Raw genomic sequence first — 19,975 nt, forward strand, 5'->3', positions numbered from 1 at the left:
CATTTCGATGATGCCAAAAGGGGAAAAAGATATTGTGCTTTACACATTCTGAATTAAGTGATATCTATAACCTAATTAATCTGGTCCTTGATGATAAGTGAATTTTATAAACTTTTAATTGATGGTTAAGCTGAGTTCTTACAGGATCCAAGTAAGTAAAAAGCACAGAGTTTGTCATCATCAAAAAGGGGGAATTTGTTGGCCCAATAATAGGTGAAGTTTTGAAGATTGACAAAAGAACTCAGACATGGACCAGGTCTATCTTGTGAAGCACAGTCATGCTCAACCTATACATGTGAGATGCACGTGAAGGAGATAAATCTAACTGATCAAGAAGCAATATCTCCTGATCTGATCGAAAAGGTTGCATATTGTATAAGGAGAGAAAGATTCCTTACATGAAGAGAACACAGTTTAGGAATAAGATAGTGTTAGAGTTTGAGTTCACCATGAACTCTTCTACGATAGAAGAGTAGCAATTGAATCCCAGTCAAACTCTGATTACTAACCTATTTAATGTCAGTGTTGTTCTCTTTCACAGGTAATGCACACAAGCAGAAGTTAAACATAAATTGAGAGCAAAAGAGCAAGGCGATTTTGCAAGCAATTTATGTGTGATTCGAATGTGCAATCCTGAAGCTACTTGAACGAGATAGAAGAACCAGTTCCATGTGTCTATTTTTATTCTAGTTCAATTGTAGTAGGTGATTTTACATTGTACCTTTCAGATTTCATAGAAGCAATTATATTAGGTACCTAGAGTGTTCAAGTTAGAGTTACCTTGAAGTTGTCGCAACAGTTGAGGATGTGTGCCACAACAGGATTAGAGCTAATCCTTAGGTTTACAAAGAGTTTTGTAAATGCTGTTTTGGCTTAGTAATTTTAGTGGAAGTTCGGGAAAATCCTACTGAGTAGTAGGTCGCGGTTTTGTTCACCTTTTGAGCCAGGTATTTTCCACGTAAAAATCTCTGTGTTCTTTATTTTCTGTATTTATTATTCCGCAAATAGTAGTAGTTGGAACACCTAGAAGAACCAGGTCCTTCTATAGTTTAGATAAGCGAAAATTGGGTACCACACAAATCACCCCCCCCCTCTTGTATGGTATTGACGTTTAGAACATCACACTCCTTGGGGAATGGAATCCTTTCAGCAGGGATCAAATTGGAAGTCCTGATTCGGACAAACCGTCTCATCTACCCTCGGTCTTTGTCCTCGTCAATGCGAGAAAATAAGGACTTCAAGGGTCGACGTTGGAGCTTTATCAGCATGCCTCGATAAAGGCGAGGACTGTACAGTCTAATCAGGTGGTCGAGGGTAAAAGGCATCCCCTCAATCTGACCCGAGAAATACCTGATCAAATTGACGATGCGCCAGAAAGAAGGATCGATCTAGCTAAGTGTCACCTGGTATTGTTGGCAAAAATCAAGAATGACTAGATCTACGGGACCCAGTGCTGGATCTATGGGACCGAATATGAAAGGGTAAGTATACACGCTTAAGTACCCCACCTTATGGGTGGTGATGTCCTCTTTGGGGGGAGGAATCACGACATCCTTATTCCCCCAATTACAATCCGCTTTCACCTGCTTGAGTTCATCATCAGTTATCAAGGAGATGTATAGAGACATGGGTTCACATCGGCCTGGAACCGATGCAGGTTTATCGATTTTGTAATCGGAAGATAGCTCGCATGGCCTGTGAATACATTCCTCGATGCGGGGTGGCATCGTCGTTCTACCTCTGGCCTGCCGTGATGATGAAGAGGCTTTCTCTTTCTGAGGAACGGTAGTAGATGTTTTGGCCATTACTGTTAAGGAATTTAAAAGAAGAGAAGAAGTTGGTGCTGTAGCAAGAACAAATTGAAGAAAGGATGAGCTCAGCAAAGATAAAGAAGCTAGTGAGGTTTTGCGAAAGATTTGAGAAGTAAAGAGTGTAAAAGTTGTAAGATTGACCTATTTATAATGGTCACTTTAACGGTTTGGGGAAGCCAACGGCCGACCATCAGCCACCTTCAATTAATGGCCTTGGGAACTATGCAGACGCGACCTTTCAATCACTTCAGTCGCTGACGTCACGAGATTGACGTCATGATCAAGGCATCGGAGGATGGAGGATCAAATCGTTTCTTATCGTCTTACTCTAAGAAATGCGGGGACTATCTGTATATGGTCGAAATCAGGTATGCCCGATTCTACGGGCTCGAAGAGTCGCTTCAAGCCCGAGTTCAGGATGGGTCATGTTCGAGACCGATGGACTAAGCCCAAGCCCGATGACAGAGTACAAGGCTCGAAGATCGGAGTACGCGGCGAGCACCGAAGCTAAGTATGACCAACCCCGAGATGATGCCGTTACAGGTTTGTAACAGAAAGAGAAAGATTCTCGCCACGTACCCAAGATCATGGCGTAAATTCCGGAATAGATTTATACGAGTTAGTACAAATCCGTACTAGGCAGTTAGACAACTGTCCATATAAGATTCTTTACTGTCAATAGAAATGTACCTTATTTAGGGTTCCCCTACTATATAAAGGGGACCCCAATCATTCGTAACCATCATCAATCATTGACAAAGAATATACTCTCTTACTTTCTTGCTCATTATTCATTAGAATTGTCCTTTAACTTTGTTGTTCTTCTTTTATTGTTCTTAACCAACCTCGAGGCCACCTTAGCTCGAGATCGGGACAGGCTTGTACGCTGGTTTGATTCAACTTACTTCTTTCATTTATACGTTAGTTTTCTTGGTTATTAATTAGTATTGAACTAAATCACATATCTTTAAAACCATAAATCAAGTTTAATTGTTACTCGTATTTTCAAGGTAAACTTGAAAAAATTTCAATTACATTCGCCTATTCAGTCTAAAAGTAATCATTAAGTGAAATGAGTTTTTTTCTTTAAGGAGAAAGGGTCAATTAACTTTTGGGAAAAAGCTGCTTACCACGAAACTCTCAAAATATTCACCAAGAAAAAGCAGGTGCAATGTTAAAAATACAGTGTTATATCTTCTCTAAAATTGTTGAACTATTGGGAATCAAAATCAAGTTTTCCTTGTAAATAGCTACCCTCAAACTCTCAGGCCAACCATGTAAATTGGATTCCTTGACTTCATCAGAACGAAGATCATAGGAAATCAAAAATCCACTACAGCACTGAAGAAGCAATATATGATTTCTCCAGACTGCTAATGGGGATTCAATAGGAAGAGGCACACCTTCATTATCCAAATTTCCATGAAGTCTGCCGGCTCAATTGTGCACCCTGGATAAGGGTGACAGATTAATGTTAGAGACTCATCCAAGACTACGAGGCCATACCACTTCCTGTCTTTGAAATGACAAGTATCGGGCATTTTCATATTGCGAAAGGTCTCAGTACCCATATCAAAACAAAGAATTACAACTGTATTTGTGTTTCCAAACCAATGAGAGGCCCCTTTGTAAGACAACTCGGCGCAAGGATACCGATGCACATAAGGTAATTGTTGATCCACATGATCTAGTTCACGCCAAGAATCAGTGCTCAATTCATAAAGGTCAACTTTCCACTCTTTCGTTGCAAAATCATAGAAAGGAGGATCCCCATAAAGATGTAAAATCCTAACAATCTTGTAGTCATTCGTGATCGAGTCAAAGCCAAACCCAACACCATCAATGGAACGACAGAAACCCAATGGACAAACAAAGGGGCTAGGTCGGATTAGCCTATAATTTCTAGTAGCTGGATTAAGTAAGATCGTATCTATTGTATCTGTTAATACAACCAAACCACGGCAAGGACCTATTAGGCTGTGCGAAATACTAGAACTATTGGGGTTCAGATACGGAACATATAGATCTGGAGAAACAGGGGGGGTATCCAAATTATCTTGACCACTAGAGAGAAAAGACACGATACTTTTAAATTGGTTGGGTGCTTCTTCGACGGAGCGGTTGAAGAGAATGAATTCATCGTTGGTTGTGGTGGTACGGTTGAGATGAAGATTGATGAAAGTGGATGATTGAATGAGAGTGGACCAAGTTTTAGAGAGGCATTTGAATCGTAAGAGAGATTTCACCGGAAGCTTCAAAAGTATATAAATCACTACATCTTTAAGAACCTTTTTAAGAATTCCATCTGGCATCTTGGATTTTCTACAATGCAATGTGCAGTTTAATTTAGCGAATGGTGATTCTGTGTGTAGTGGCAGTTTTAGCACCTCATTACATGGGGATATTTACTATTATTTGAATTTGTATCCAGAAAACCAGTCATTGCACGTTCACCTCCTTAACTACCCATCGTACTCGCATTTTTTCTGGTTGTGAGGGTTTTCTGGTGAAATTTATTTATTCACATCTATTTCTAAGAAGTACCAAGTATCTATCGCTTTAACTAGACGCACTTCAAAAAATATATACTCCTTCTGTGATATAGTTTGGACTTCGAAACAGGAGCAGATCTACCTTACGAGGTAGGAGTGCCACGCCACGTACCCACTTCCGCAAAAATTCTTATGTATATATGTACTTAGATATTGAAAGGGAGCCTTGGCGTAAATAGTAAAATTGCTGCTATGTGATCTGGAGTCACGGGTTCAAGCTGTGGAAATAACCTCTTGCAGAAATGGAACGTAAGATTGCGTACAATAGACTCTTGTGGTTCAATCTTTTCCCGTACTCCGCGCATATCAGGATCTTAGCGTACCAACTGAAACCCCCCCCCCCCTCCTTTTTTTTTATGTAGTTAGATATCTGTCAAACAGTTGTATATAAATAAACTGGCACCGGGAGTATGCAATGACGAGCGGGTGCTTTAGTTCAGTGGTGCCTTTGACCTCTTTTGTTAAATTAACGAACCTGAATTCGATTCCCTGCAGTAGGATTTTCTTACCCGAGTACTTTCTCTGTGTGTTTTTTCCTTCTTCCTACATATATTATATTTTTTAGAGCTGTCAATATGGGCTGGACCGGATTAGCTCAACTCAGCCGACGTGGGCTTTAGCAATTGATGTGTTGGGCTAGCCCACCATTTTGATGGGCCTTATAATGGTTAGCCTATCCCAGCCCTATGTGGTCTGCGGGCCCCATGGGCCAACTCATTACTCCCTCCGGTTCAAAATAAGTGATTTTTTGGATGCTTTCACACAGATTAAGAAATCTACCTTTTAGCATTAATTAGCAATGAAATTGACCATATTAACCTTTACTATCTCACATAAACACTCCTAACACATATTCCAACACTATTTACTCCAAGGACAATGTAGGAAAAAAATAATTAATTCATTCTTGAAATCTGAAAAAATCACTTATTTTGGACCACAAGAAAAAGGCCGAAAAATCACTTATTTTGGACCGGAGGGAGTATTTATTTAAATATAACTTTATATTTTTTCTTTAAGTTCTAACATAACAAAAGAAAAATATTTAAAAGTTAAAAAATATCACAAAAAACTTAATAACTGTTTATACTGTACAAATATATCACAATAAACATTAAAAAAGTAAAAAACAAAACTATATTTCATTCACTAAAAGTCAAAGCTCAAAACAAACTATTCAAGAGAACGTCCATGACGCTTATGGATATCTAACACATCATCTTCATCAAACACATTTGAATCCGCTTGTGACAAGGTTGTCTTAATGTCACGACCCTAATTTCCCTCCGTAGGATATTGAGATGACACTTTGTCACTGAGACTAGGTAAGCCTAACACTTACTGAAGAAAAAGACAAAATTTAAGCAGAAACAACGATTAAGCATGGAACTGAAATATCTATAGTAAACCAATAATACCTAGTGCAATACAATACCCAAAATTGGTAGTACAAGTCATAAGCTCTACCGAGTTTACTAGAAAAATTATCTAAGTACAATTGTTCCGAAATAGAAATAGACAGTCCAAGCACAATATCAGAAGGTGAACCCGGGGCCTGCGCACGCGACGACATGTATACCTTGAGTATTCATAGAAAAACCCGAACAACTAACTATGGATCAACCAACTTCGAAGTACCTGGATGTGCACAAAATTGTGTAGGAAGTGTAGCATGTACACCATAGTGGTACCCAGTAAGTATCAAGACTAACCTCGGTAAAGTAGTGACGAGGGAAAGTCAACACCTACTAGATTAAACAACCTGTGCATTAACAGGGAAACAATGTTAACATAAAGCTATGCATGGTAAAGATAACAAAAAATGATACTCGCAGTAGAACGCTAGTGTATACGGTCAAAATCGCTATTTGATCAAGACAAGAGAGTTGCATCGGGGGTAGCCTCGTAATGAATCAGGCCCGAGCTCGAAGACGAGGCACCGAGTCTAAAGATCAAAGTGTCTGTTGAGACCGAGGCCAGCAGCAATTGATATTAAGTATGACTGACTTCGAGTGAGTGCAATAACGAAAAGGCGAGATATCCGTAACCGGTCGAAGATCACGGCGGAAACCTCGGAACAGATCAAATCAAGGGCGGTTATTTGTACTAATCATGAGATTTACTTCTGTGATTATAATTGTATTATAATTAGGATTTCTCTAGTATATAAAGGGGGGGGGGGGTCTCCATCATCTATGAATACCTTACCTTCACGACTATCAAGGCAATATAATATTTCTTTCTTCTTCTCATGAACTTACTACTCTTTAACTGTTCTTACTTCACTATTCTCGAGGATTCATCAGCTCGAGGGCATTGCCTAAGCATTGGTTTGTTTTATATTCTTGTGAATTCCCATCATTTATTTATAAGTTAATGATTTGGTGTTAAGTAAAATCATGTATCCTTAAAACCACATTACAAGTTCAATTGTTACTTGGTTATTAAGGTAAATAGTTGGCGCCCACCGTGGGGCTAAGGATAATAGTGATTGTTTAACATTAACCTTCATAACACACACCGCTTTTACAATTGTTCTCGTAAGTGTTTTTGATTTCAGAAATAGACATGTCAAACTCTCAAGCAGTAACCACTCACACCGACACCTGCCTTGGTGTTCATGGCGAAAAAGAGCACGTAGTCGCCCCGGGAAACGGAGTGCCTCCAAATATATCCCGACACACCACAGGTCGTGGATCCGGTTGATGTCAATTCTCATGTCGCCATTCGTGGAGATTTAGGTGCCGACCCTCAAAATAGCATCTGCAGAGACGCCCGGGAAACCGATCGGAGCGCACAAAATGGTGAAGAAGGCAGAATTAGCCTTCGAATGATATTTGTCATGCTATAAACTCATCAGGCTGCGATAGCGCAACTCCAAAATCAGAATCGAGCCCCAAGCAAAATCAAACTCGATACATCACAAGAAGTTGCTCATAGGGTCGAACCCGTGCAGGAAAAATTGAACGATAGTGGATTGGGAACTGATCCTGCCATCATGAAAATGCTCGAGGAACTCACTAAATGGATAGAATCAGGTGAAATGAAAATCGAGGCTAATGACAAAAAGGCGGAAATGTACAACTCGCGAGTTGACCAAATACCGGGGGCACCCCCGATCCTAAAGGGTTTGGATTCGAAGAAGTTTGTGCAAAAGCCTTTTCCTCAAAGTGCGGCTCCGAAGCCCATTCCTAAGAAGTTCCGTATGCCGGACATCCCCAAGTACAATGGGATCACCAATCCTAATGAAAACATCACTTCGTACACATGCCGAATAAAGGGGAATGACTTAGAAGATGATGAGATCGAATCTGTTTTGTTGAAAAAATTTGGTGAAACTTTATCGAAGGGGGCAATGATGGTACCACAAATTGCCGCCCAATTTCATCGATTCTTTCGCCATGCTCGCTGATGCGTTCGTAAAGGCACACACCAGAGCGATAAAGGTCGCGACCAAGAAGTCGGACCATTTCAAAGTGAGACAAAAGGAAAATGAAATGCTAAGGCAATTCGTATCTCGATTTCGGATGGAACGCATGGACCTACCCCCAGTTATCGATGATTGGGTTGTCCAAGCTTTACTCAGGCTTTTGAACAAGAGAAGTTCAATAGCATCACGTCAACTAAAGCAGAATTTGATTGAATATCCAGCGGTGACCTAGGCCATGTGAATAATCGATACCAATCAAAGATCAGAGTCGAGGTTAATCAGTTGGGAGCTCCATCCGGTTCCGTTTAGCCGAACAGGTTTGAAGGCAGGTGTTACACCCCATGTTTTCGTACTTAAGAGTACATCATAAGTCAATTGATGTAAGCTTAGAAATGAAATCATCTTTGAAAAAAGTTTATAAAGTAAGTTAATCATGTTACCATGGAACTTAATAATATATAAGATCGTGAATAACAAGTACCAAGATGGTTGGAAGGCTTAGAAGCTAAACAAATTGAAGAAGATAAGTTTTGTCGGAAGTCGACAAGTTTGGTGTTACACCCTATGCGTTCTAAGGTGATGTATAATGAATATGAGACTTTTTAATCATGATTGAACGAGTGTAAAGTAATAATATGCCTATATACGAGTTGATTGGTAAATGTCATCACAGAAGCTAAAGATCTACAGACTCTGACCATGGATGAGTTGATTGGTAATCTGAAAACATACGAGATGAAAAGAAAGAAAGACAGTGAAAGAAGAGAGCCTAAGAAGGAAAAGAACCTGGTGCTTAAAGCTGAACGGAGTGATTCAAGTGATGAAGATAGTGACATGGCCTATCTTACTAAGAGATTTCAAAAAATGGTTCGAAGAAATGGTTGCATACCAAAGTGGGGCAGCAAGTAAAATAATTTACTATGGTTTAAACATGAAAATTCTTAGTAGGATTGTTACTTTATTATCTAAATCACACTAAAAACAAGGTAAGAAAGGTGGGGAACAGCGGCCTCACCCGGCGGCTGACTCAAGTGCTCCCCGAAGAATTAGTGAATTGAATAAAGAATCAAATGAAAGAATGGATTAAATTAAACAACTAATTAATAAAGAATAAATTAAATTAAATAACTTGTGGACAAAAGGCAATTTAGGTCATGATACAATAACAACAATATACACTGTGTATTTTTATATGTGTATGATCTGGGAAGGGTAGTGTATGCCCAAATCTTATCCTTACGTTTTGAAGATAGAGAAGATGTTTGCAATAAATCCTCTCACTCAATTTAGGTCATGATGTCCTCTATTATTAATGTCACGCCCCAAAAAAGATGAGGGCATGACGTGTACTCGATGTCTTAAAAATCTAGAGTATAACAAGACATAACCGGCATAACCCATGCGTGACATTAAAACTGTGCCAAGTTCAAAGGTAGTTAAGTACTAATTATTCTCTAAGATTTAGTCATAATTGCAACTGCTCACTTCAATTAATTTCTAATTTCACATTTGCAAAGCTATCAAATGACAAAAGGGTTTCCTCAGGAAAACAAGTAAAAGAAGGAAACTACGTGAATAATGATAATTAAAAAAGATATATAAGAATTAGTAGCTTGTGCTACTTGATTAATTATTCGATCCCACGATTAGCTAGATGACCAATTATATGAGAAACATCATTGGATTTGGAAAGTATTTGGTTGTTTAGCTTGAGAAAGCATCTGGACTACTTCCCGCATGGTGGGCCTCTCTACGCTGTACTCTTCAACACACAGCATTGCCACGAAAAATACTTGCATTGCTTCTGCAGTTGCAACATTTTTAAGCCTCTCATCCAATATTTTGACCACTCCTTCTTTGCTCCAATTTGTTTCCCTTTTGGCCCATTGCACAATATCCAGTCCTTCTTCTCCAAAATTCCCCACTGGCCTTCGTCCTGTTATTAGCTCCAATAATACCACTCCGTAGCTATATACGTCGCTTTTCTCATCAATTTTCAGCGTGTATGCATATTCTGTATAAAACAAATTAACATGTAAAGAGCAAAACTTTGTATAGTACTCCCTCCGGTCCACAATAAGTGATCAATTAGCCTTTTTATTTTGGTCCAAAATAAGTGTCCATTTATATAAAAAATTCAATTTGTTTCTCCAAAATTACCATTATGTACGTATCCCTAAAAAGTCTTTTACTCCTCACATTTGAGAAGAGAAGTAGGTGCTACTATAACTATGCTGCAACATTTAATTAAGGGTAATTAGTCATCCTTACTATTTTTGTCTAGAATTTGGTATTTCCTTAATGGGTGTGTCTAAGCCAAATTGGTTACTTACTGTGAAGCGGAGAGAGTATTATTCTTTGTTATACTATAGGTCCATAATCTGAAAGGTTAGAAGTTAATAAGTTATTCTTCCTTCTACTGTATCTCTTTGTAGGTGGGAAAGAAAATAAAGTATACAAATCACTAAAAGAAAAAAAGTAACAACACACATTTATTTAAGTTAAAGAGAAAGCCGGTTGTTTGTATTCCAAACACATGCTCGTCTTTATAGGGCTTGGAGAAAGTAAGCCTTGGATCAGAATCTTGATTCTTGGGATAGATTTTACTGCTTTTATATTCACACTACATTTTGGGTCAAAAAGTTGCTTTGGATTTGCTCTTTATGAATCCAAGGTTCTTAATAATTCTTGTAAAGAGAAGAGGACTAAACCATCACTATAACTCTGCAGATTTTTTATAGTGTAAAGTACAAGGAATATTCCTTAATGTTTGTGTTCTTTTCTTGGAGATTACTGCACATACTTTACTCCGTTCAAGAAAACAACCTTAGCTTGTGGTATCTTTTGCGTTTTACTGAAAATGATGAGGTGGAACAAATTTTGAGATTTCAAGATTCCAACTACCGTAAATATGTCAATAGCCTGCCGCACTTCAAATTTAGCATGGATCTAGAATATTAACTGCCAGTTCTTTTAATTTTAGCAAATTGAGTTTATTTTCTAAATATTCGACGTTTAAAAAAAATAAGAAGCAACTTATTACTTTTCTTTCTTCTAAATCTATCATTACTGCTCTAATTAGTGGAGTAAGCAAAACATTTAAAGAACGATAAATGATAGTTTAGACAAATAATGGTAAATATTAAATGTCTTTTTTAAAGGGTGTAACAAATAATATGGACAAGCTAAGTTGCTCGGACTCGGGTGCGGCACTCGATACGGATACGGATTCGAGTGTCGGATTCGGCAAAATTTAAATTTTATGATTCGGTGGTGCGGATCCAGGTATGGATACGGGTGCGAAGATTCGGCTAAAAAAATCAAAATTAAAAAAAAATAGAGTTATAAGTCCAAACTCAAAACACGACCCCTTGAATTCTTGATTTTCTTGGAACACAAATCATGAGAAAAAAGTACTATAATATTGAAGGTATGCCATTTTGCATGTCTTAAATCTGTTTTATTTTTAATTTTGAGAAATCAAAATCTCAATTTCCCCCCAAATTTGTCGATGGACTTAGGTCAAAGTATCCGAAGTTAGTTGACCGAATCCGGGACGTATCCCGCTCGCGTATCTGCTCCCATCGCAATTGAGGACATGAGTGAGTAATCATATCTATGGACAAATTAGAGGCTTAAATTTGAGAAGCAAAATTAATGGGGTAAAAGAATTACCTGGAGCAATGTAGCCATACGAGCCTGCAATTGCAGACATACACTCTGAGGTACCATTATTCCGCAAGTACTTGGCTAATCCAAAATCTGCAACATGAGCTTCCAGTTCTGAATTCAACAATATGTTATTGGACTTGACATCGCGATGGATTATCATAGGCGAGCAATCATGGTGCAAATAGGAAAGGCCCTTAGCAGCTTCTATGGCTATTTTTAGCCTAGTATCCCATTGGAGAAGTCCGCCGTTCTTCCCATGAAGCACTTCTCCTAAGCTACCATTTGGCATATACTCATAAACCAGCAAATTCATTTCCCTGTTTGAACAAAATGCCAGTAGTCTAACAATGTATCTGTGCCTGATCTTTCCTAATGTTTTAACTTCAGCAGATAGGCCATTGTCATGTGTACCTTTGCTAATTCCCAACTTCTTCACTGCCACGTGATTACCATTTGGCGTGGTCGCCCTATACACTGTCCCTGCTCCACCTCTCCCTATGATGTTGTTATCTTTTAAGCACTGTAAAACGTCTTCACTTCCGAATTCGAGCTTTTGAAATGCTGTCAGCTTCCAGGAATTTGAGCTCTTACTCCCCTTTCTTGTCTTGATTATTGCTAGGACAACAAAAATGAGAGAGCAGACTAAGAGTCCAAATGCAAATATAAACTTGTATTTTGTTGGAACCTTGGCTTTTTTGTCACTTCCATTACCAAGTTGTGACGGTGTGTTGGATGTTATGTTGCAAGGAGTCAAGTAGGATCCACATAGATAAGGGTTGCCAATGAAGGAAGTTGAGTTGAAATATAAATATTGTCCTGTTTCAGGTATTGATCCAGTTAAGTTATTGTGGGAAAAGTCTGCTGAAGTTAAGCTCTTCATTGAGCCAATCTCCTCGGGAAGGCTGTCGTTGAAGTGATTCCAAGAAATATTGATGTAATTTAATATGTGAATTTGAGAAATTTGAACTGGGATAGGACCAGAAAGTTGATTTTGGCTCAAATCCAAGTAAGTTAGTGAAAGACAGTTACCAATTTCAGGAGGGATTCTGCCAGAGAAGTTGTTCCTACTCAGGTCCAGCTTTGAGATGCTTTTCAGTCTGCTTATATCAGAAGGAATATCGCCTGAGAATCGATTTCCACTTAATAAAAGATTCTTCAAGCCTGAAAATTTTCCAATAGCACTGGGAAGTGCACCAGACAAGCGATTGTTCGACAGGTTCAGCCCTTCAAGTTTGGACGATACCGAGCTTTTCTTGTTTGAGAGATGTCCACTGATGTAATTGTTCTGTAGTTCCACCAGTGACAACTCTGGCAAATAAAGAAACCCTGTCGGTATTGATCCACTTAAGTAATTCTGCCCCATTCTGACTCTGGACAAAGAGTGACACTGACCAAAATCATCAGGTAAAGGTCCAAAGAGAAAATTATTAAGTAAAATCAAGATCCTCAAATTCCTCCCTAAGCATAGAGATTTTGGTATCAAGCCAGTAAGTCTATTGCTAGAAAGATCAATCTCAACTAGTTTACCATTGATCCCTAGTTTCGAAGGTATGAATCCAGTGAAATTATTCCGCCAAAGATTCAGCACCTCCAATTCTGGTAGCTCTGCGATGCACTGGGGAATCTCACCACGAAAATTGTTGATAAACAGGTTCAACAGTGTGAGCTTTTTGAGTCCCGAGAATTCAATTGGGATTGCTCCTGTGAGTTCATTGATGGAGAGATCAAGCGACTTCAAGCTCGTTAAATTTCCAAGCTCAGGAGGAATCATCCCAGTAAGTTGATTTTTTTGCAAGAAGAGAGTGTCCAACATGTTAAGATTACCCAATTCTGCTGGAATCGGCCCGTCCAAGTTACAGCTGGAAAGGTCTAGATGAACCAAATTGACCAGTTTTCCCAACTCTGGTGGAATTCCCTCATCAAACTGATTGAAATAACCCAAGTGCAGCCATCTGAGGTTTGTAAGGTTGCCCAACTCACGAGGTATAGGACCGCGTAAGTCATTTCCCGCAACAGACAAGAACTCAAGCTGATTAAAAGTACCATAGCTCAAAGGTATTTGTCCCGAAAAGTAGTTGCCCCCGAAATCCAAATGTTTCAGCTGCAGAAGTTGAGTGACTGCCAAGGGCAGTGGGCCTGAAAAATTGTTGTTATAAGCATCCAGGACTTGAAGGGCCTTCAACCTTGGAATTTCCCAGCTCAAATTTCCACTAAACAAGTTGTTTGAAATATTCAGGATTTGAAGTGTAGTAAGCTCATGAATATTAAGTGAGAGAGAGCCAGAGATGTTTAGATTGGAGATATCAATTGAAGTTACTGATTTGGCGTCGTCACATGTGATGCCGGTCCAAGAGCAAACATACATATAATTTGACATGTTCCAACTAGACAGAGTACTAGGAATAGAGGCTACAAAATCTTGTTTCAGAGAAACTAGAATCTTGGCCTGTCGTCTCAGAGACAGATTATGGGGTTGGGACGAAGTGAGGAGCACGAGGAGGAAATAAGTGAAAAAGAAGAGAATTGTAGCAGAAGCAGCCATTTAGATGCTTAGTAAGTGAAGTTACTGAAGTTTGAATAATTTGGGAAACATCAAACAGAAGAAGCTGCAGGTGTTTGGAAGGATTCCATTGATAGTGAGAAAGGATGATGGTAAGTTTCGGCCTTGGATGGTGTTGATTTGTAGCTCTAGCTTTTCCCATTTTAATTCTTAATTATTTACCTTTGTAATTTGGATTGATCATCTTTAACTTTATGGAGGAAAAGCAAAAGCAAAAGCAAAAGAAAAAGCAAAGTTAACATAAAGATGCATTGGCAACAGACCATTTGAGCAACTACAATCTGAACTCTGTTGCTTTTAAGGCAAAATTACTTGTGTGCCCACAAGATGAATTCATCCTGTATGCATGTAATTGCTTAGTGGGAACTAGGGACAGATACTTTGGTCGAGGGACCATCTTTAATCTCTTTTGCATGGAAATGAGTAGCAGGGACTGGAGGAGCCCGCACTCTCACTTTAGACCGCTTCAAGAAAAAGCAAAAGATACCCCTCTTCTATTAAAGTATCTGTTATTGATATTCTTGTAGCGCCGCGCTCTCATAAATCTATCACTCCCTCTGGCCACTATTTAAAAAAGGGAAAATTTCACATTAGAACAACTAGGCTCCATACTTTTCAATTTTATAGCCCATATTTCAATTTACAACCAACTAGCCCATAAATAATAGGCTAAGATTCAACATCCAACTCCAATAGGTTCTCAAAATCACTTTTTAATTTTTAAAAAAAATTCCGCAAGCTTTTAAATTAATTTTCGAATCAGTAATTGTGACTCAAACATTAATTCAATAAACCAAATTCATTTGGGTGGTGAAAATTAGATTTTTAACAAGCTTAAATATGTGGGTTTAAATTCCGAATTTGATTTTGTGAGAAATTTGGAGTGGGTGTTATTTAGACTTGTTAGAAATAGTATAAGGAGTCATTTAATGGAGATTTGGACTGGTTTTGAGCAAGAATTGCAACTGAAAATCGTGGAAGAAGTTCGTCTACAGACGCTTGTATAAAGGTGTATAAAAGTGTATAATAGTGCATAAGGTGTGTTTCTACACTTATATACAACATTATACAAGATTATACATAATTATACAAAAAACTGACTTCGTCTTCTTCCTTGTGTCTTTTCTGAAATTTAACTCAAATCTTGCTCAAATCTACTCCAAATCACTTCAAATTTAAATTTTGAACTCCTTTTGATATTTTCAATCAACTGGAACAATACCCAATCCAAACAACTAACAAATTCAAAAAAACTCATTTTCAAGAGCAAAGCTTTGAATGGTCTTCAATGGTGAACTTCTACTCTTCAATTTTCTTTCATTGCAAGTAGGTGACACAAGAGGAGAAGCAAAAAATACATGGCCCTTTGAAGCATATGCAGAAGATGTGAGAAGAAGAGAGAGTGAAAGCAATAGTTGTGAGAACAAAGAATTAACTCCCTCGCTTTTAGAAACAATGATTGTAAACACAGATTTTGAATTTGCAAGTGCTTTCAAAATATCTACAATGTGGGCTAGGTGGGGTAAAACTTAAAAACATGGGTCATTTTTTGTTATGGTGTGAAGTCATGTGTATTTTCATGTAATTCTTTCTTCCTAAAACCTATTATGCTACTTATACTTAAACTAAGTTATTTCAAGTATCTTTGTTAGCAAGACACAAAGTATTCTAGTGATTATGAGTAGCATATTGCAATGTATTGAATATGTTTTCTTTCATATAATTTAGATTTATCTTTTTAAATATTTAATATAGACTTTATTCTTGATTCTCAGCTTGGTTAATATCTTTCCACTCGTGTGATTTTTATTTTCTTTGCTTTTACTTGGTTTCTTTTACGTTTGATGTCGAATAGTTGATGGATACTCTAGTCATCTTTCACGTTTTATTTTAATTCATCACCCTTTAAACAGTAAAAATATTTAGAGAGTTTTGCTAAGTCCTATAAAAGAACGTATGTTGTTGCATTCTACTTCTACTGGTGAATTTTACATGACATTTAAAAAAATACCAAAAATTAACCGAACCGTACCGATATCGAAGTGAAACCGACATGATTGGGACGGTTTTCAAAAGTCTAATTTTGGTTATACATAATAGAATAACCGAAAAATGGTATGGTATAAATTTTATAAAATAGCCGGCCGAACCGAACCATTGACACCCCTACCAAGCGCACTGTATCAGCATTCGTCCGCTTAATAAAATAAACAACAAGCAAAAGGCCCAAAGGCATCATGTGTTACAAAACAAGTGAGAGGCATCGTTCAGTTATACTCCAAATAGTTCATATATAGTCAGACCTCTCTATAACAGCATCCCTATATAACGACACTTCACTATAAAAGTCAAGTTTTTTCGGAACCAATTTTCATGTTATGTTATCATATATGTTCTCTATAACAGCACTTCGCTATAACTGTTTAACCAAAAAATGGAATTTTGACTAAAGCTATAATTTAGAAAAATACGGGTTACTGATAATCGCAAGAATGAATAAAAGAAAGCAATTCGGATAGCCAGAATATAATCAAGAGAAACAAGTAAACCAAAGTATATTCAGATAGTGATTCGTCTCTTTACATTTGATCAATCCTATCCCTTTTATAGTTATTTTGGAGATATGTGTTTTGCTCTTGTTATTATGAGCAATTAAAGATATTGAATGCTACGTTATATAATCATTATATTTAAGACAAATTCTCTAACGTTTTTGGTATTTAATGCTCATTAAATATTGTATCTGGACTCTCATGCGTTGTCAGATTCATTCCCTTTGATTTTTGAGCTTAAATGACTTGAACAGGTACGGGTGTTAACTCTTTTTGAATGACCACGCGTGCCTCTTCCTTTGCTTTCTGCTCGTATCTATTGCAACTCGTGCCTCCTTGACAGCTGTAATTCTTTGACCAGTCTATGTGTCTCGATACGTCATCTTCATACCTCTTTAATATGTAAACTCAATTTTTCCCAATACAGATAGTCCCCCCACTTGCCATTTATTCATCAGTTGAATATTTGGGAAGTGGATTTTACTAAAACGGGAATTTTTGTCACCATTAACGATGTGACAGAATCGACGCTTCAATTATCACTTCCATTTAATGTGTTTCACACGTGTCATCTTCCTATTAGTTCTGCAGTTTTGCAGCACTTTTTTAGGCTTTCTTTTCGGCTTCCCTGTTTACGAAGTGTCAATTATCATTATTATGGTCCTTCCATCATTGCACTTTTCCCTTTGACGGTTGCTTATCATATAAATATAACTTCCTTCTTTGTCTTTACCACATAAAGTTTATCGTATATTCAATTTCCCAACTCTTTGTTTGCTTCTTCTTCGTATCATTCTTCTTCTCTATGTCTTCTTCAAACCCAAACCCTAGGAGAGTTCCCATAGCTGATTCCTTCCCTAATGCCCCTGTTAGGAGCGGAAGGGGAGTTAGACTTCGTACCTTAGGGTCTGTTCGTGGTGGTTCTTCTGCCCCCTCATCTAGTTCTGGTCCTTCTTCTAGAACTAGGGGTTCACTTTCACAAAGATCTTCTTCAAGAGGTAAAGAACCTTCTGAACCGCTTCGTGAACCTACAGTAGAATAGATAGTTCCTATGGAACTATCTTTTTATCATGACAGAGAATCTCTTAGGAACCAAGTCTTTGGTTTAGATCGTGCTAATATCTTTCCTACTCAAATTACAAAAGTTTTGATTCTTGTAGTTCGTAGAGACTGCCGTTGGAGTGATGACTTTCCTATTATCATCCCTAACCCAAATCAAAGAATTACCTCTTACTTAACCGGGTTTTCTTTTGTTTATACATACCTTTTTACTTTAGTATTTAAACCAGCTATTGATCCGGTTATTCTTGAGTTTTGTCGGTTCTTTGATGTCTGTTTGGGTCAAATTGGCCCAATCGTATGGAGGGTTGTTGCCTGTTTGAGGCACTTGACCAACACAACCGGTGTTCCCTTTACTTTTCCTCACTTGATTCACCTCTATTCCCCTAGGCTTTTCCGCAATGGTGTTTTCACACTGGTAGCCAGGAGCAAGAGAGTTTTGGTGAGCCCTGAGGATGATAAAGACCGTGGCTGGTATGCCAGGTTTGTTGCTGCCCCCACTGTTGGTTTAGTGGGTCAAGATAATGTTCCCTTCCCTGAGAAGTGGAATTTTACACGTAAGTCTTTTTAACTTTCTCGTGCCTATTTTCTTCAAGTTTGTCAACTTTTCTAATTTTGTTTTTTTTAGCAACCATGGGAGTTGTGGAGAGTGTTCCCAATTTCTGTTGTTGGGTAGATAAGTTATTGAAGACCGCACCAATGGATGGTAGGTCTTGGAAGACACTTTCTAACCGTTTTGGCTGGAAAGTAAAAACTCATGGTAATAGTTTTTGTATTATTTCATTTTTTATATAGTGTTTTTTGTTTACACTAATTTCAACCCCTCTTTTATCAGGATTTGCTATTCTGGGAGTTACCGCCGAGGCGGTTGCGGCTTCCCGTATCTCTTTAGAGAGGGCCCAAGAAATAGTCTTGGGTTCTTCATCAAAGAGAAAAGTTGTTGAAGAAGAAGATTCTGAAGAGGAGGACGACGGGGCCTCTTTGGAGAGAAGGCCTCGAGCTCGAAAACGCATCATTTCTGATGATGAAGCTGAAGCATCCCCCCGCCAATCTATTTCTTTTACCGAGCCTGCTGAATCCCCGATGGTGATCCCCGTATCTGATGATGATGCTGCTCCCCTAGATACTCGTGAGTCCATTGAACAGCTTTTTATTAGTGGCTTCGGTAGTGGAGGTTTAGGGCCCATTTTAGATACCACACCCTTAGCTTCTTTTTCGACACCCGTGTCTGTAACTCTTCCTTGCCAGCCTCATCCATTCCTGTTCCTTCCCAAACTGTCTTCACTTCTTCTACTACCCCTCCTTTGGAAATTCCTTCTCTAATCGTTCATCATACTAAAGTTTGCTCTTCCAGTAGGAGCGCTGCTATGAGGAGGGTAGTTATTGAAGTTCCTGCTGAGAGTAGTCTTTTGAGGAAATCTAGTCAATCGGATGCATGGCTAGAGCCTTTAATTGGTCCAATCGAAAAAGCTAAGCTTCAAAGCCACAGTTTGTTGACGTTGATGAATGATATTGTGCATGATGTCGATGCCCTCTTTTTCTTGCGAAATCGGGTATATGACATTTGGGCGGACAACTCTTTTCCTTTTGGGAATTGGGTTTGAATTGGAGAGTCGCCACCTAATGATTAAGTGCATTAGGACACTAAGAAGAATTTTGATTTAGAAAACCAGAGATTGGGTAAGGGCTTGAAATTATCTCGAGGGAAGGTATTAGGCACCCCTCAAGATCCACTAGTGTGGTTCCTGGCCATGCTATAATTGTGACTTTAAGGGCAAATGACAAGTAAACAAGCAAGAATTACAAATACAGGGTAGTTTTCACATAATGGTTGCAAGCAATTAAAATAAAGTTAAAGAAGCTGAAGTTTGGGAAGAAAGCGTTTTTTGAAGTTCTGAAAATAAACAAGTAAAGGGAAGGGGGTTTTCACATAATTTTTGCAAGCAATTAAAGAAGCTGAAAATTGAGCAGTTTTTAAAATTCTGAAAGAAAACAAGTAAAGGGGGAGGGGGATCCTAGGTTTATAAATAATATGGATCACCCTACACAAACCGTTTATACACGTGGTGTTATCGCGTGGTCATCATATCCATATCTACCCTTTCCCACCCCGTTAAGGTATTAAACATGGAACGGTCTCGTTTTCCTATTGCATGCTACTACCCGTCCCAAATCCTATCAGCCCCGGAGACATTTGGGACTACTAGTCCTAAAGGGAAGGGAGATTTGGCTTTTGTGGTTTAAAAGGAAAAAAATCTATGGTGACAATCAAAACATGTAAAGCGGATATGGGGAAACACATAACAATTAAAGGCTCAAACAGGCCTCCTCAGCTTAAA

The 19,975-nt window shown here is 38.4% G+C and overlaps 1 protein-coding gene and 1 pseudogene across 2 annotated transcripts; both read right to left on the minus strand.

The window, feature by feature from the left end:
* On the minus strand, positions 2,948-4,377 carry LOC109225096 (annotated as a pseudogene).
* Positions 9,262-14,284, minus strand: LOC109225102 (leucine-rich repeat receptor-like serine/threonine-protein kinase BAM3). Of its 2 annotated transcripts, none has more exons than XM_019389695.1 (2): positions 11,469-14,279; positions 9,262-9,807 (listed from the first exon to the last, which is right to left on the minus strand). In XM_019389695.1, the coding sequence occupies exons 1-2, from the start codon at positions 14,005-14,007 to the stop codon at positions 9,470-9,472; spliced, it is 2,877 nt and encodes a 958-aa protein (XP_019245240.1). In that variant the 5' UTR covers positions 14,008-14,279; the 3' UTR covers positions 9,262-9,469. The 2 variants fall into 2 exon arrangements, with proteins under 2 accessions (XP_019245240.1, XP_019245246.1); XM_019389701.1 differs by lacking the exon at positions 9,262-9,807 and adding an exon at positions 11,150-11,368 and having other exon boundaries at positions 11,469-14,284.

The sequence above is a fragment of the Nicotiana attenuata genome, chromosome 1 (genome assembly GCF_001879085.1).
Source record: "Nicotiana attenuata strain UT chromosome 1, NIATTr2, whole genome shotgun sequence".
Lineage (NCBI taxonomy): Eukaryota > Viridiplantae > Streptophyta > Magnoliopsida > Solanales > Solanaceae > Nicotiana > Nicotiana attenuata.

Excerpts from the sequence above, each read along its gene's own strand:
- LOC109225102 (XM_019389695.1), bottom strand. The coding sequence starts at position 14,007 with ATGGCTGCTTCTGCTACAATTCTCTTCTTTTTCACTTATTTCCTCCTC. Across the intron at positions 9,808-11,468 it reads GTATGGCTACATTGCTCCAG|AATATGCATACACGCTGAAA; the intron begins GTAATTCTTTTA and ends TGTTTTATACAG.